At 37.9% G+C, this 19,528-nt stretch overlaps 1 protein-coding gene across 1 annotated transcript; it reads left to right on the forward strand.

Annotated features, from left to right (window-relative positions):
* Positions 1–2,600: 2,600 nt before the first annotated feature.
* On the forward strand, positions 2,601–5,833 carry LOC132628664 (uncharacterized). Its single transcript, XM_060344427.1, has 9 exons — positions 2,601–2,629; positions 3,079–3,211; positions 3,258–3,351; positions 3,438–3,634; positions 3,758–4,206; positions 4,579–4,826; positions 4,887–4,957; positions 5,066–5,427; positions 5,491–5,833. Exons 1-9 carry the CDS (start codon positions 2,601–2,603, stop codon positions 5,831–5,833), a joined length of 1,926 nt encoding a protein of 641 aa, XP_060200410.1.
* The last annotated feature ends 13,695 nt before the right edge of the window (positions 5,834–19,528 follow it).

Below are 19,528 nucleotides of genomic sequence, written 5' to 3' on the forward strand. Positions count from 1 at the left end.
TGCCCCAAATATGTACACAAAAGACTATACCAATTAGCGGCAACTCCGGAGTAGTGGAGTGCTCCTGTATATCTGCTGATAAAGCTTCTAAGCATCTGTGCCGTCTCTCTGTCTACCTGCGGGCATGAACGCAGCGTCCATAGAAGAAAGGACGTCAGTACGAACAATGTACTGAGTATGTAAGGCATGTATAACAACATAATCAAGAAATAAGAGAGATGAAGAGATAACCTGTAACTGATCGCCTTTTAAGGCAGAATCATGCATGCTAACTTTTACTCTTAAAACAAAACCATATCACATGTATATGTACATAAGTAAACTGTCTGAGTCATATATCATCATTAGCCCACGTCCGGGGTAATCATTTCACGCTGCCCACTAGCGGTGACTGCCCGGCCAACTAGGCACAGTGTAATCATTATCATAGCCGCCCACTACGCCCATCGTAGTGGTGTCTGGCCGGCCAACTAGGCACGGTGTAATCATACATAAAAATAAGCATGCATGAGAGCCCAATTAAAGCTACAATCATATCGTAGTGACGTAAGGTCGGTAACCTCCGATTATATTATGGATCAAACATCATCGCTAGGTCTCACCTTGAAGGAACTAACATCATGAGGTGAGATGGCCAACAATGAATAACATCAAGGAAATTATGAAATAAGATCATTAAGCTCATATTAACATCAATTCATAAGCTTTGGAATCTCTAGAAGTAAAATCATCATCACCATCATTATTATAGACACATCTTATCTCTTTCTCATATCAAGCTCTTAAAAATCTTTAACTTTCAACTTTTGGGATGTAAGAAGATCATGGAAATATAGAAAGGAAATCGTAATATAGGAGTCATGCTTTTGAAGGAAAGGGGCTAGCCTTAACATACCTTTACGTCTCTTTAACTTTATCGACTAAACACTTTCCTTCCAAGCTCACAATTCTACATACAAGAGAATTCGTACTAAGGTTAGATCATTAGAAACATGCTTAAGTTTAAGCTAAAACGACTAAAAGGCTAACGAAAATTAGGCAGCATTTCCTTTGTTTCAACAACTTTCTCCATATAGTAAACATCTCCCAAACATCAATAACAACACCCACAATACCATAGTTAATAGACTTCTTCAAGTTAAGCATTGTTCAATTAACAAAACTCCCTTTCAAAGTTATCCACATTAATAACTACAACACAACACCATATTCATCTACACATAATACTTCCTCAACATCATTAGTGTCATTCACAACAAGACTATACTCATAGTATACTAAGAATCATGACTCAAGTTAACTTACTACTCAAAATACCTTTAAATCGATACTTGAGCTTCATATTCTCCTTTGTTCCCATCATTCAAGTCATTCAACAACTAAGTACTCTTAATAACATGAAATAGATGTAAAACTTACCTTTGATCATGTAAGGATGAACTTTGGATGAATATACTTCACTTGAGAAAAACCGCAACTTCAATATCAAAGGAATTCTTGATTTCTATAAACCCTAGTGAGCGTCTTTGCATTTGATTCTCTTGATTATTGGTGTTTAATCTTTGATTTCCCTTGGATTTGTGTTAATATGGTGTGTGTGGAATATTCTAGATCTCTCAAGAGGTGTGGAGAATGTGGGAAATGAAAAATAAAGAACTTGGGTCATATATTTATAATTATGAAAATCTGACCTGACATGATTTATACGGACACTTATACGGTCCGTATAAGTGGCCGTATAATTCCACCAGAGACTGATCCATTCTGTGACTGTTATACGGACCGTATAAAGTTGTACGGACTGTATAAGTGGTCGTATAACTCACTTTTTGCCGAACTTGTTCTCATCGATTCGTTCGATCTCAAATCCTTATGGAACCTTCTTAACACTTGTTTAATAATTCATTAACCATCCAAGGAGACCTATAGCTTCTCCTCGAGACATTACTAAATAATTATTAACTCGATAATTGCTAAATCTTCCCAAGCACAACTTATACTTCACTTCCTTCGACGGACTTAGTTTCACCGATTCATAATACTTCAAAAATCTTGTAGTATACACCTTTAAGCTACCAAATACCCTCCTTAAGGTCATATGGACTTCACATTCACCTTGAGCTTGCGTTAGTCTATTCACAGCACAATAACACGAAATGTCCGAGGTGTAACAGAGGTAGCTATATATCCAAAAATGGTTGCCATATCATTATTGGAAAAAAGAGGAGTGTGGGATGAAGAAACTCAATAATGGAGGTTGTGGAGCTTCATGCCCACTAGGTGTTCGATAAAATGCTTAGACGACCTAACCATTAATTTTATTTTTAATGCTAGTTCCATTTGACGTATATTCTTGTAGATTAAAGTCGTAAGGGTGTTTGAGCCTCGTATTCTTCGTAAAGGGAGAAGTTAAGGTATGTTAAGTTAAACCCTTCCCCGTGAGATTGTATTCTCTAATCACAACTCTGGAATCCTAAATGAGCTATGTGTTTGTATTGCTTTCTAAATCCGATCACAAGAATCGAATTTCTGCGACCGAATGCTTTCCATGGACGGAAGGCCGTTTTCTGAGTTAGTCAAAATGGGAGAGGCAATAGAGGATGGCCTCAAATCTGGAAGGATCATCAGTGTATCCAACAAGTCCGAACATCAAAATTCTTTGGCACCCTCTAGAAAGAAGAAGAAGGACGAGGCGGACGTTTCTCATACTATTAGCCCCAAACCCAAAAGACAAGAGGAGTCACATTCTTCACTCAAGATATATCAATCACCACCCCCTAGCAGTTACCTGCTAACACCATACAATCCTCTGCCTGTCTTCTATGTACAACCTAACTTTCAAAAACCCGCGCCTACTTACCAAGCTCCATAAACAAACTTTCAAACACCCGCTCCTACTTACCAAGCTCCACAGCCAAATTATCAAGCACCCGCACCAATTTATAGAGCTCCATAAAATAATCAACCACTTCCTACGACATATGCTCAGCAGCATACCACTTGCCATATTTCTTGTACTCAATCTGGCACAAATTTTTATCTTACCTGTGTGTATGCTGAATGCACCATTGCTCTCAGGAAACCTCTATGGGAGGAACTTCAAGTCCTGTCTACTAGGCTGAAGGGACCCTGGGGAGTCATAGGTGAGTTCAATGCGATCACTAGCCCTGAAGAAAAGCATGGTGGTGCTTGCTACAATATGCAAAAGAGTGTAGATTTTCTAGAATGCTTAACACAATGTGGTTTGATTGATGCAGGTTTTCATGGGGCCTAGTACACTTGGTGCAACAACTGGGGGCACCCAAGAACAATCTGGAAAAGACTCGATAGATTGCTCATTAATGAAGAATGGTTTGACCTGTTCAATGACACCAAAGTAACCCACCTGTCAAGAACAGGCTAAGACCATGCCCTATTACTGGTCAATATTGAGAAAGTGAGGGTTGACACTGTGAAATACTTCAAGTTCCTAAACATTTGGTGCAACCATAAGGACTTTATTGACATAGTTAAAGATGCTTGGACTATCAATACCCAGGGTACTGCCATGTGGAAACTGCACAATAAGATGAAAGCTGTAGCAACTAAACTTAGCTCTTGGTCTAGAGAGGCCTTTGGAGACATTTTTAAGGATGTAAAAGAGGATGAGAAATAGGTCACCGAGCTGGAAAAGAAACTTACTAAAAACAATAATGAGGAAAATAGAACTAATCTCAACAAGACAAAAGCTGACTTCATCAGACTGTTGAAAAATCAGGATGAGATTTATAGGCAGAAGGCTAAGGCTAGGTGGCTACAAGATGGGGATAAAAATACCTCCTATTTTCACAAGGTGATCAAAGACAGAAGAAGGAAGTTGAATATCCAAAGCATACAAGACAATGAAGGACATAAGATTGAAGGACATCAAAACATTGCTACAACAACCATCAAGCACTTTGAGGGTCTGTTTAGCTATCAGGAAGTCAAGGGAAGTTTTAGAATCTTGGACATAGTTCCTAAGCTAGTTACAGAAGAGATGAATGCAATACTGACAGCCATCCCAACCCCCCAGGAAGTAAGACAGGCTATTAAGGACATCGACCCTGATAGTTCTCCTGGCCTTGATGGGTTTGGAGCCAAATTATTCCAAGTATGTATAGACATCATTTTGCCTGAAGTACATGGGGCTATTAAAGAATTCTTTGAGGGTGCACCTGTACCAAGGTATGTGTCTCATACTTGTCTTATCATGCTGCCAAAATGCTCCCAACCCCAATCCTTCTCAGATAATAGACCTATAAGCTTGTGCAACACCTTTAGTAAAATAATTGCTAAAGTCCTGGCCAATAAAATAGGCAAAATTTTAACTACTATAATATCTCCAAAGTAGAGTGGTTTTGTGCAAGGTAGATCCATCACTGATAATATTTTACTTGCCCAAGAACTGGTTTAAGATATCTCTAAACCCAACTTACATGGTAATATTGTTTTAAAATTAGACATGGCCAAAGCCTATGATAGGGTAGCTTGGCCTTATCTCTGTAGAATAATGAGAAAATTTGGTTTTAATGAACAATGGATAGATATCATTTATAGGCATGTTTCCAATAACTGGTATTCCATAGTCTTAAATGGAACTGGAAATGGCTTTTTCAAATCCAACAGAGGCTTAAGGCAGGGTGACCCCTTGTCACCTGCCCTTTTTATCATATGTGCAGAACTGATTTCGAGTATGCTTAACAATCTTGTCCTAGATGAGAACTTTACAGGTTATTATAGACCCAAGAAAGGCTCAATCATCACTCACTTGGCTTTTGCAGATGACATAATACTGTTCACTTCAGGTAAGACAGCTGATATTAAAATTTTTTTGAAGATACTGACTGTTTATGAAAATGTTTCAGGCCAGATGATCAATAAACACAAAAGCTGTGTAGCATTCTCCCTTAAGGCTAACATGGATCTGATGCATAGAGTAACTCACCTCACTGGGATGACCAAAAAAGAATGGCCTCTCAAATACCTTGGTTGCCCCCTCTTTGTTGGAAGAATGAAGATTATTTTCTTCTCTGAAATGGTCTAGTCCATTACAAGAAGGATTCATAGTTGGCATTCGAAATTTGTATCCATAAGGGGTAAGATCACCCTGATCAAACATGTTTTGTTGGCAATGCTTGTTCATCTACTGGCTGCCATGAAGCCTCCTAAAGGAACCTTTGAGCAAATTGAGGCTGCAATTGCCAGATTTCTTTGGAACAACAATGAGAATGTAAATAAGTATCATTGGTCGAAATGGGAAAGCATGTGCCTACCCTATGAAGAGGGTGGGGTAGGCTTTAGATGCCTGAGAGATGTCAGCAAATCCTTTATTGCTAAACAATGGTGGAGTATAAGAACTAAAGAGTCTCTTTGGAAAGACTACATAATGGCAAAATACTGCACCAGGTCTAATCCAGTTACTAGGAAAGTTACAGGGGTGCAATCATAAACCTGGAGAGCCATGTGCAGGATCAGATCTCAAATGGAGAATAATATCACTTGGCAAATAGGACAGGGACAGGTGTCTTTTTGGTTTAACAACTGGACTAGGGAGGGTGCACTATATAAACTCCTCCCTGATGATGTGATCCCCAACAACATAAAGCTTAACGAAGTTCATGATAATGGTACTTGGCATTGGAATAGAGCAGGGTATAGAGTCCCTTGGGCAGTGAGGTTGGCCATACAAAATGTTACTAGCAACTTCACTCATGGTAAAGAAGACAAATCTATATGGATCCCAAATCTAGAAGGCAAATTCTCTATTTCCTCAGCTTGGAATCTGCTCAGGAAAAAAGTTGTAGGAGATTGACATGACAAAAGAACTTGGAACAAGAATATCACCCTCAAAACTAACTTCCACTTCTGGAGGGTAGTAAAAAATAGGCTGTCCACAGATGACAATATTGGTAGATTCAAGATACACGGACCATCAATATGCTGTTGTTGCTCAATTCACAAGATAGAGACAGTGGAGCACCTGTTTGGCCAAAGTAAACTGGCTCAAGATCTATGGACAGGAATATGTCAACCTCTAGGTATCAAAGTTCATGAAATCCCATTAAGGAAAATTATGGTAAACTACTGGACAATGCAGGCTAAGAATCCAGTAGCTAAACTAGTTAAAGGAATTTTACCTCAGATTGTTTGCTGGGAAATATGGAAGGCAAGATGCAATATCAGATTCAGCTTCATAAACTTCAATTTCAGCCGGTCTATGAAAAATATAACTTCCCATCTTATGCAGATCATTACAACTCAGTTTCCTCTGGTCAACAAGGACACTGATTGGTACACTATGTGTAACAGACTAAATAGTAAGTCCACAATGATGAAATACCAAATGGTTAAATGGTATCCACCTCCTCCTAGTTTTATTAAACTCAACAGTAATGGAAGCTGTAGAGGAGATGATTGTGGGAGAGGGGGGATTATCAGAACAGACAAAGGGCTTCTATTAGTTGCATATACTATTAACTTGGGCAAGGGAACAAGCAACTGGGCTGAAGCTAAAGCTCTGCAGTTTGGTATTGAGCTATGTTTGACTAATGGTTGGCGCAACATAATAGTGGAAGCAGATTCTCTATTATTGATTCAGGTTATTCAAAGGAAAATCAAACCCCCTTAGAACATCAGCCCAATAGTGAACTGGATACAGAGGCTGTTAAACCATTATCAGATACAAACAAAACACTGTCTAAGAGAGGCAAATCAAGTCGTAGACAAGCTTGCCCAACTGAGCCACAATACCAATGACACCATGGTCTTCAACAACTTTCAGGAGTTGCCTAAATCTGTGAGAGGCATCATCAACATATATAGATGGGGGCTGCCAAGCATTAGAAGCAAACCTCAAAACAGTACTCATTTCTATTTTGACCCCTCATGAACTTTGTAGCTTAATAGTGTAGAGTAGGAGGCATTAGTAGAACTATTGTAATACAGTTTCCATTCAACACTAACTAAAAATAAGTGTGGGGTGGAAACTATACATAGGCAATATGCATATTTTAGGATTCATATAGGTTATAGTTTCTTGTGTAGAAGAATCATGCATCATTTAGTGCACATAGGCTCTGTACATAAGCATGCATAAAGCTGGGAATGTCCAGTTTCATACTGTTAGGGGTAAGGTTTAAGTCCCCCCCTCATTGTACTTTGTTTTGCAATTAATAAAATACCACCCAGGATCTGATTTTGGATCTGGGTGGTTCCACCCCCCCCCCCCAAAAAAAAAATCATGTTCAATCTTCTCCAAGTATTTGGCATCCCTATCATCAGATCTCCTTTGAGTAAGGCACATCTTGATCTCGGCTTTGGAAGATTTGTCTTGGACACAGTGGTAAAGGTTGGGTCCGGGAGTGAGGGTGCCTTGCAAAAGTACCCTCAACCAATCTTTGTAGTCTTCCTCACACCCAGGGTGAAATATATCCTGAGCTAAAGTCTTAGGACCCTGTCATTTGACTGTTCCACTTTCGGATGATATCCCCAACATTTCGGATCCTATCCTCCAAGTAGTCGATCACATATTGTCCCATGTTCCCTACTTAGGGGGTATCACTTGCGTTCTACCAAATTGTCTCAAAACCCTCGTAGGTGCATAAGGGCTGATTCATCAGATTCCCATGAGCGGCAAGAATGGGCACTTTCTACCTCTAACCACGACTTGCTCGGATATGAAGTCCGGGAACATCCATTGTATGTTTTCTTCCCTAAGCCTTGAAAAGATGAAGGCCCGACCCTCTTTGGTTTGGTTTCAAAAATTTGGGCAATGTGCTTTGAGGATGTCCTTCCTATTGTGGTAGCTTATGTATTGGGGAACCTCAGATTTGTTAAGATGTTTGATGATCCACAATTGTGACAATAGGTTGCATCCTTGGAAGTACCTATGATGGTTTCGGCATTGGTATAGGGCTCGGTACATCTCAACAAGAATGACGGGGACCAAGTCAAAGTATCTGGTTTCTCCATTTGTGGTTATACCGTGCAAGATAGCATGGGCGATAGAAATGACTTGGGTATCTATGGCAAGTTATCTATCTTTGGGAAAGAGCATGTGTCCCAACAAAAATATGGCAAAGGCAAGGGTCGGGTGGCTTCCAAGTCAGCAAAGGTTCGAAATTCTATGGAGTAGTCCATGAATTCTCTTTTGGTTCCAAAGAAATTATACAAATCCCTAAAGCTATGGTTGGACCAAAGATCCAATTAGCATTGGCTAGGGATAGCAACTTCAGAATTTCATCTGGTGTAGGTTTATGTGGGATAAAAAGGTTGTGGTCGGGTTTCTTCCTCCTCCTTGTACAAGTCCCATTACTATCTATACAATCTCAGATTTCTTCCAAAGTCCTATCTCCCCAAATCTAAATACCATCCTATCGCAGTCCCAATACCCAGTGAGGACTTCAATCAGTTCCCTACAACCCTTCATAGTGATTAACGTGGGTAGGTAACCTAAACAGTCTGTGACTTTCCTTTGTTTTGCATCATCTAACCAAACCCACAAAATATTTAGCATATCAGGTGCCTCGAGAACTATGCCTAAATTTAGGTTGGACGGCATCTACAAAACAGAACAGTTAATTCTCCCCCCCCCCCCACCCCAAAGGACAATGGTTTAACACACATGGCATAATCATGTTTCCAATTAGCATGTAGTTGGATGCGGTGTCTTCGGGTCATAGTCTGTCTTGACACAAGGTGGTCTCTTAATGAGCTTAGATATGTCTCAAATACCCAAGCCCGTCTAGGTAGGTATGCGCTAGTCCGTTGGGATTTAGCTTCGCTCTATCCTAGGCAAACTAGAGTGGGTTTTTCAAATGACTTGGGACTCGAGCGGACTACTTGAGGTGAACCGTTGTTGACTGTTGAATGACCGCGAACCAACTCCGTCTTCAACGTGTTCCAAAGAACTTAATTTGGATTCTTAGTGAAGGATCAACCACTAACCCGCGTAATAGACTTTGAAACCATGCAGTTTTTTGCCAGTTGGCGTAATTTATGATATGCACGGAATGACAGTTATATGTGCAAGAAAGTAAACAATTATGCAAATAATTACAACAAATCACATTGTATTGAAACCCTTATGGTTAGAACCTATTTGAAAATTCCCAGCAGAGTCGCCATCGGCTACGGTTCACTTTTACGCGAGGCATAAAAGCTAATTCATAATTGTGGACTCTTTTTGGATTTATTATTTTTTAGAGTCACCACCTAATTTATTCAGGGAAATTAGGAAAACCAAGTTAAAAAGGTTTAGTCAAACAAGAGGTAAATCCTTTTTTAAATCAGAGTTCGAGGTAAGGGTTCAAGTGATTCCTTGGGGAAGGTGTTAGACACCCCACTATTAAGAATCCGTAGAATGCGATTGACCTTCGAGTTTCAAAGTGTGATTTGTGTTTATTTGCTTAAAATGAGTTTAAAATCTTGTATATCAAATACATATAAGGTATCTTATTTAAAAAGAAGAATGGAATTCCTTTTGACAACATACATATAAGGTTTAAACGGTCATTTCATTTTCCAGACAAAAACACACCCAAGATTTCTCTTGAGTAGAGTTCGACTTAGTTTGGTCCTAAATGTTATGTCCTATTTGTTATCCTTATAAGTAGGGGTGTACAAAGTAAACTGATAAACCGCACCAAACCGATAAACCGAGTCAAACCGAGAAAAAAACCCGACTAGTGGTTTGGTTTGACTTGGTTTGGTATTGGAAAAAAAAACCGACCATAATTGGTTTGGTTTGGTTTTAGCTAAAAAAAGTCAAACCGAACCAAACCTACCCGACATTACATGTATTCAATTTTTAAAATATTTTATACATAAAAATATTTATTTGTAATGTAATTTATAAATATTTCTTAATTCTTTTCATAGTTTTTCATCTATTATCATATTATTCAGGCTTGAACTTAGGATTTTGAATGTGAATAAGTTTTATATCCTATGGATGTTAGTAACTCATATAAAGTCCAAACCAAAACCAACTCAACACTAATACTAACAAAAGAATTTCAATTTACCCATAGAAATGACAATAATGTTGGATATCTATTCTTTAGTTTTGCATAATTGGTTTAGAGAGTGAAAATACAGAACTTAAGTTTTTTTTTCTTGTCATGTAATTAATACTTATTAGCCGTACTTATTTTATCATGAATTAGTATTTTTAGATTATGGTCATTTTATTTATGGCTTATTAATTAGCAATATTTATTTTAACCGATTTTATTATCTTTTGTTGAATATTTTAATACAATGTCATCACTCTTCTCACATTTTGTGTTATTTTCTTATGAAACACCTTAATTACATAGTTGTATCTTACTAGGACTAAAGAAATATTTGACGTAAAAGTTATATGTTTTGTATCAAGATTATTCCGGAAAAAAAACCCGAATAACCCGAGAAAACCGAATAACCTGAGAAAACCCGAGGTTGGAAAACCCGAATTTTATTGGTTTGGTTTGGTGTATAAATTTAAAAACCCGACGCACTTGGTTTGATTTGGTGTTTAAGAAATCCGAACCAACCCGGTCCATGTACACCCCTACTTATAAGTGTTGAAAATATTTTAAAGTATGTCATTTTCACAAGATATGCCACAAAGTTGATACAAGTTTTGCGTCCTTTTACTTGTGAATCATAAGAATCTATCTTTTAAAGGTCAACCACATCCTTATTTTGATCTCTCTCCTTGACTTGGTCCAAATAGGGTCCCTCTAGTTTTATTCAAGTGGGCTTGGTCCAAAGCAGATTTTCATTCTTTTATAAATCATTTGAAGCCTTTTTGAAAAGATCATTTGCAAATTTCATCATAAATAATTTTTTTTTAAAAAAAAAACTCTTTCCAGACCATTCTTTCTTCGGTCATTTTTGGAAAAAACTCTCAAATTTTAAAATGGGTTTTTATTCCTCTAACCAAACAGCCAATTTTCCATTTTCTTCTCAAAATTTCCAAGTTAAAGTCAATCTAAAATAGACTCAACATTCCAACTTTTTTTTTGTTTTTTTGTTTTTTGTAAAAAAAAATAAAGATTGTTTCCTTTGCCACATTTTTAGAAAAAAGAAAGTTATTTTTCTTGTCTAGTTATTTTTCTTTATCTTTTTGTTGGGTCTAAGTTTTAAAAAAGTGTTCGGGTTCCTATCCGTTCTAGCAATATCACGCGGCGTTTGCCTAATTTCAACTAAGTCCTAACCATATGAGTTTCAATAGTACAAGTATCTTTACAAATACTTACAAAACACAAATACAAGGAAAATAAACCATAATGGACTGGTGGGCCTACCAAGTCACCCATTTAACCATTTTCACCCATGGTTAGGGCTTCAATTTCTGGATTCAGATACGATAATACGTAGTTTTTGTCCTTAGGCCCAACGAAACGGCTTATATGTGTTTTTTGCCCAATTGGGCCCGCGTCACACGAGTTCATGTAAAGGAGAGGGTAAAAAGAAAATAAAGGTTAGAGGGGATCTATACTTAACGACTCATTTAACAAAGACTTTCATATGAATATCATTCAAACACAAACGCGTATACAAAATGCATATCAGATATATACATTGTTTAAACAGTCATGGGGGCCATCACAGTAAATGAAAGACATATATTGACAAGCCCAAATAGCAAAGAGAAACTAACAGGCAAGCCCAAATGAGTTTAGCACAACAATGTAGAAAAAGAATGGGCTTGGCCCATGGTCACGAAAACAGTCCACATACTTATAATATACATCTAGTACGCAATATACACCTTTTGTATATTAGGTATACATAAGGTATATATCCTCGTATCTTGATGTATACTCAATTATTTCAAACTTGAAGAAAGGAAGAATATTTAAGTAGGAAGTTGAATCATTCATTTAAAAAAAAAATTTGATTATCACACAAAATATGCGCAGGTATACAGGGATATACTTGATATACATAGAATATACACACTTCCTAAAACATTTATGATGTTCATCAAAGGGAAAAGTCAATCTACTACAGGCAACCTCAGTTTCCTATGGATTTCAAACACATACACATTTCTCCTTTAACATCATAGTTATGGCTTAACTTCAGTAGGCAGGGTCTAGCTGAGAGATCAGCAGTTCTAGCATATGCAGGCACCAACAAAAGTAGTGACAAAATTGTCACGACCCAACTAGGGGCCGTGACGGGTACCTGGGGCTAACCACCAAGCACCACTCCTTCTACTACTCATCATACTCATTAAACGTTCTTTTGTCAAATTCATACTCAAATCATAAGAAAATCATATTTCATTTGAGAACATAGATACTTTCATATACATAAGCCTTTCGACTTTCAATATGATAATATATGTATACACAGTAGTGACTTCGTGAGACCACATAACCCACAACTGCGTACCTACGAGCCTCTATTAGAGTACTAGACATAGGGACGGGACAGAACCCCGTCGTGCCCAAAATATACATATGTACACAAAAAAATAATCAAGGCACCTCCGGAACAATGGAGTGCTCTCAAATCAGCTATTAGCTCCTATGCGTCTGGATTAAGATCACCTCCCTGTCTACCTGTGGGCATGAACACAACGTCTAAAGAAAACAGACGTCAGTACGAACATTGTACTGAGTATGAGAGGCATAAACAATAATAATATGGCAATGAGATAAAGGAAGCATCAATAAGGAACAACTGTATCTGACTGTCAAGTATAAAAGAAATAATGCATGTTGGCTTACTTCATAATTATCATCATATCATATATGCATAAATGTATAAGCTGCCTGTCCATATAGGTACGGTGTGATAATCATTAGCCTGCGTCCAGGCCTCCCGCGTCCGGGGTACCATCTCATGCCTCCCACTAGTGGTGTCTGCCCATGCCATCTAGACATGGTGTATACGCTGCCCGCCTTTGCGGTGTCTGCCCGACCATATAGGCGCGGTGTAATAGTCATCAACATGTACTCATCATAATGCATGCATAGAAACTCAAAGACAGCTATACTTTATTGAGGTGGCGTAAGGTCGTGAACCCTCGATTCCATTATGGACATCTATAAGTATTCTGCCTCACCTCGAAGGAAATAGTATATAAGGTGAGTGTATACAATAAACGACATCATTAACTTTATAGTAACATCATATCATAAACTCATGCTCATCATCATCATTATTAGGCTCGTAATATATCTCTTATCTCATATAGCTATTCATTAACATAGACTCTTGGCTTTCCGGGATATAGAGAATTCATGGAGAGGAAGGAGAAATCATGCTATCAGATTCATGCCATAGAAAGAAAGTACTAGCCTCACATACCTTCTTCATTTAAATAATCTATCGCCTGCTTGTTCTCCTTCAATGCCCACGTTTCTACCTTCAAGAGAAGTCGCATGAACATTAGCTAATCGATTACTTAAGCGTGCTTACTAAAGCTAAAGAAAATTGGGCAGCATTTCCTTTGTTTATAAATTTTTCCCCATATTCTATATTAAATCCCAAACATTCATAACAACATTCACAATATAATAGACAACAATCATCATCCATCTATATTACCCACATTTCACCATTTCACTCCAATTCCTCCATGATCATGGTCATATTCCATCATTGCATTTTTGCACATATAATAATTATTCCATGTTCTAAATGTCATCCATAACATATTTACAATCACAACATATTGATAATCATGACTTAATCAAAACCTTTACCCAACAATGTCACTATTCTCACATTTATGACCCATTTTCTATATCTTTCTACAATCCATGTGTTTTTAACTTTCAACATCTTAAACAACAAGGAATGATCATAAAACTCACCTTAGATAATGGATGAAAAACCCTTGAGTGGGAATTCTCTTCTTGCACAAAAACCCTAACTCACTTCCTTTGAGATTTCTTGGCTTAGATGAACTTTGATAGGTTTCATACACTTGATTTCGTGGTTTTGATGTAGTTGATCATGGATTTCCCTTGGTTTCTTGTGGATGAATAATGGAGAAAGTTCTAGAGGTTTCTTGAAGAGTGGAGAGTGGAAAAATGAAATGAAATAAAATGAGAGTGGGGTCCTTATATTAAATCTTGAAATCTGTCCCGACCGCAATATAAGGACCAACATACGGTTCGTACATTTTATACGGGCCGTATGTATGGCAGTATGTTTGGTCCAGTGAATGTTGCCCCTCTTGGATAAATATACGGCCTAACATTCGGCCAGTATAATTTATACGGCCAGTATGTTGGGCCGTATAATGCTCAACTGTTCCGATTTCGTTCTCGTCGACTCGTTTGATCTCCAATCCTTATGGAACCTTCTTGACACTTGTTTAATACTTCATTAATGATCTAAACATCCCTATAACTCGCCATCAAGGCCTTTCCAAACAATTCTGTTATGTCCCGTATTTTATACATTGGGACAACCCGGATTAACTATGATAAGTTAGGGCCAAGATCATTCCGGGACTTGAAGTCGGGACTTTTGACCTTCGATTTTATTTTGAGACATAAGTTGTACATGAAATTGTGGGCATGGAACACTTAGGAAAAGTTGGGACCAAAAGTCATATACTTGGAAGTTGAAAATCATGCAAAAATAGGCCCTTTGGCCGTGTGGCTTTGAAAGTGGTCCCACACATTTTGTGGCCAATTTTAAATTGTCCAACTCATGTGTGGGCCATGGACACTTGGAGGGTTCATCTAGGAGCTTAAAATATGACTTCTAAGTCATCTTTTATCATTTTACACTTAGCAAAAAATTCAAGAAGTTGAAGAACAACAACTCCAACCTCTCGGCCAAACCAAGAAAAAACCAAGTCCAATTTTAGCCATCCCAAAAATATTTATTTGGTGCAAATCCACTAATTGGAGGTCCCTAAGTAGCGTGGAAGTGTTGTTGGAGCGATCAAGCCATCCGTCTAGTAGATCGCAAACCCTAGCCTATTTGTGGAGTTGAAGAAGAAAGGTAAGATTTGATCTTGTTTTATGTATTGTGAATGTTTTATGTATGTTGTAGTATGTTAATATGGATGAAATTTGTGAAATATAGTAGGTTGGAGGTGAGCCGTGTATGGTGTGTATGATCGTGTAGTTGTGTGTGTTGTGATTGGGTTGATGAATTGATTCTATGTAGCATACTTAGTTGTGTAGTGTGGAGAAAAGAATAAGAATCATCAATATATGTATATGTGTAGTGTGGCCGAATGTAGGTCATATTTCATGACAAGAATGGGTTATGGTTGTGTTCTCGGGTTTGGGATTGTTTTTCGGGAAAATTGGAGCAATTGTTGGATTATTGGAAATATTGTGTAAATTGTTTAAAATGTCCTTGAATTTTGTTGGTATGGGTTGGGGTTGGTATTTGAATGTATGAGCGGCGATATGGCTTGAATGTAAGCCGTCGAATTGAATATTATGAATGTTGTTGAATGATGTAAAAGAGAGTTATTAGTGTTATATTGCCTTTCGGATCGGTCATTGGAGTTGTTAGGTTGGTTATTGTTGTTGTGATTGTTGATTTGGCTGAGTTAAATTCTCAGGGTTGGCCTATTTACAGGGGAAATGCTGCCCAAATTTCTGTAGAATTGAGTGTTAGTTTGGAATAAATCGCCTAAGTGCCTATGTCTAATGTTTGATATTCGTTAACGTATTTGTAGACCTTGGGGAACCCGAGGCGTAGGTTGGGATTAGCTTGAGTTGGGCTAGCTTGGAGTGCGTACGAGGTATGTAAAGCTCAACCCTTCCTTCTTTTGGCATGCCTTAGTTATAAATAGATTATGTCACGAGCCTCGAGGAAATTCTAAATTTGCAATCCGAGCACGTTATGACTCTTATATACATTTCTTGGCATTCGTATGTTTGATGTGATGAAATATGAACCCTTATGTCTTCGAAACAATTGATTTCCAAATGTTGCACAAAAAGTTTTGTTTTAAAGAATTCCGTAACTATGGACGCCGTATCTTTCACATAAAGGCTCGGATTGCTCCGATATTTTCGTAAGAGTTTGCATGGCGTATAATGAGTATGTTTTCCATAGGCGGGCCCGGCTCAGGTCGATACCCGTCCGTGGGTCCCGCGACTTTCCTTTATTTAATTCGGAGGACTTTTGTAAGAATTTGGTATGACTATTATTTTGATTTTCAAGTATGGTCATTTTACTTATATTTGAGTCCATGATAATGATTTTATGCATATGGTTACTCACGACTCTGCTCGTGCGTTCAGTTATATCTTTCGCCGAGTCCCAGGCCGGTTCTGTTGTCGTGCGCACTTTGATATACTCCGGTGTTATGCTGTTTTTATGGTTCACCGAGCCACTCACTAGGGAGTCGGGTTCCACTTATATTGGGCGTTATGCTGTGTATGGCGTTATGTTGTGTTATGATGTGTGACGGGGACACGGAGATTTGAAACCTTCTGGTGGTATGCTGTGTTATGGCGCCATCGACGGGCGGGCGACCATATTTTCTGTGCCCTATGCATGACTTATATTTTGAAAGTAAACATTTTGATATTTTGGGGCTTGCACTTATTTTCTGTACTTCTATTTCGTTTATTCCTCAGATTTATTTTCTGTATCTTCTGCTTTGCATACTCAGTACATATTTCGTACTGACCCCCTTTCTTCGGGGGGCTGCGTTTCATGCCCGCAGGTACAGACGCACAGTTTGGCGATCCACCAGTTTAGGACACCCTCTTCTGCTGTTTGGAGTGCTCCTCTTATTCCGGAGCCTACATTTTGGTATATATACTCGTTCATTGCATATGTATATATTTGTTCAGGGGTACGGCGGGGCCCTGTCCCGCCATATGATTCGGTTGGTCTGTTTAGAGGTCTGTAGACGTATATGTGGGTTTGTGCCTACTTCTGTACTGATGTGTTTGTATGATCCCACTCGCCATGGCAGCCTTGTCGGCGTGCACTTGTATATGTTTTGGGCCGTTGCGCCATTTGATAGCCTTGTCGGCTTCTGATATATATATATATATATATATGGTTGTGTTGAAATGTGTCTGAGACAGTTTGATATAATTTGAGGCAGTGTGTGATATTTGTGCCTGTATACGCTATCTGTATGTGATTCGGATTGGATGAGTGTGTTCGGGTGCCCAGTTCGGGCACTAGTCACGGCCTACGGGGTTGGGTCGTGACAAATTCTTAACGCAATAATTTATGAAACCTTTCCTAAACCCCACTTATACTCCGCTTGTCCTTATCAATTCTTATTTTATCAATTCATATAACTTTCAAGATCTTAACGTACGCATTCTAAGACCACTAGATATTTGTCTTATAGTCTTAAGAACTTCCTGTTACCCTTAAGCTCGTAGTGGTTCATTCACCACACGACGACATGAAATTTCCAAGGTGTAACAAAAAGTATAAGCATGAGAATCCAAAACAGAACGAGTGGTACTTAAATAAGTTCAAATTTTCTAACATAAACTCATGGAGGATCAGACATGGGAACTCAAATTTGTTATGCACGTAGTATAAGTGACACAGTTATCTCAAAGGGAAAAAGACGTGGGAGTATTATGAACTCAAGCATGCAGTCTTTTGTCATCCATTTGTATTAAACTAATTTTTAACTAATGGAGATTGAATTGGTTTTTCCGAAAAAGGGGAAGAGCTGCATAGATGGTTTTTATAGATTTGATGCTCATCTTATCAATAAATGAAGGTGTTCACAAGATTCAGTCTTCCAACAGGGTTTAAAAAGAGAAGTGAGACCCTTAAACAAGACACCTTAAGATTAAGAGAACCAGCACAAACTCTTACACAGAGCAGAAACTCAACACTCAGGCAAATACATGGCATGACAAACATTTTTCTGAAATAAGGTTATCCCAGTTGACACTCAACAGTTTCACAAGTAAAGGAAGGAAAGGTATATGGGGTATCATGTTCATTTGTCAGTTGTCCACATGCTTATATAGTCTAGATTATGAATCAGTTAAATCAGACAAGTTCCTCTCAGGCATTCATACAAGTACCCTCTTTTGTTTCAGCTTAAGCACACATTAAGCACATTAACAGTCAAAAACTCCTATTTGTTTGATCACACATCTTTTGTCATTTTATACTTGAAGTAGGGCCTAGTGGCGATGCAAATTATACTGATCATATTCATATAGTTATGCAGCAGCAGGATAATGGTACAAATACCAAACACAAAGAGAAAAGGTCAAAATGCACAGAAAACACCTGTTGATTCACACACAAGCTTCAGAACTCACCTTTAACATGTAACCTCACATAAGTTCCATCTTTCATACATATTGGGACCTTGGGTGTCCCATGGACTTGTGATTCAATGGAGAGGAACCCCAGTAGTATAGAGTAAGCCGTACTATGCTGAGTGAGTACTCAAAGTCTTTGCTCATCCCCTCTTAACCCTAGGACATCACTCTACATCTCCTCGCAACCAAGTGACATCCTCCTAGGTTTCTCTTTGACTTAGCATGATCATAAACAGTCCATTCTTTACCTCTAATGACTTATATTGATTCAAATTATCATGACAATGACAAACACTTTATAATTCCCCAACTATCCTAAACCTCAATTTCTACTTAATCGGCACTGGACAGTACCACCATGAATCATTTTAGCCAGATTTCTTGGCATAAATAGCCTATGTATGCACGTTGAAACCAATTTAGCTATCAAAATCACTAAGTAACAAAAAAATCATACAAGATTATCAAAAGTAATCATTTGAGACATGATTTGTACTCCTTAAATCTACTTAGCTAGTTACAATTTTAAACCTGTGTTTCTAGCTGATAAACAGTCTCAATAACGAACTCTTTATATGTTACTTGATACCACAAAATGAATACTAAACACTCAATCATACATTAACTATATAAACACATTATTTCATGTAAAGGTTAACTCATAATCATGCAGATTCTTCACTACCTAGAACAACTGAAACAAAACCACTCAAACAAACTATCTAACACTTGGTTTACAACATGTTTATGATGATTAGCTTGATATTAAACACATGAACTTTTATTCACCTAAGCCAATACATAACACATATGCAGACACATGAGTTAAAATAAGATAAGCAAGACATATGCAATCATTCACACACACTAAACCGCCAATTATGTGAACTAAACTCAGCTAGCAAATTTATGAACATGATAACAACTGGAGCCCCTTAGTTAGACTAGATTTGGATCAACTAATCATATACTTAAATGAGAAAATACATATGCTTAAGACAAACCCTCTTCAATTCATCTAAATCAAGCAAATACATACAAACCCTCTTCAATTCATCTAAATCAAGCAAATACATACTCTTCCTGGTTTAATTTTGGCTTTACAGACATAGGTTGACATCCTAACATGATTTAGACTAGCTACCAGGCTTAAATCATATATTTAAGCACTCTCCTATTATGCTCAAGTTGATCTATTAACCATTCAATACACACTTGTCAACAGTCAAGCCAACATGTTAAGACATTTTTTTCATAAGTTAAAC

This window comes from Lycium barbarum, chromosome 2, assembly GCF_019175385.1.
Source record: "Lycium barbarum isolate Lr01 chromosome 2, ASM1917538v2, whole genome shotgun sequence".
Lineage (NCBI taxonomy): Eukaryota > Viridiplantae > Streptophyta > Magnoliopsida > Solanales > Solanaceae > Lycium > Lycium barbarum.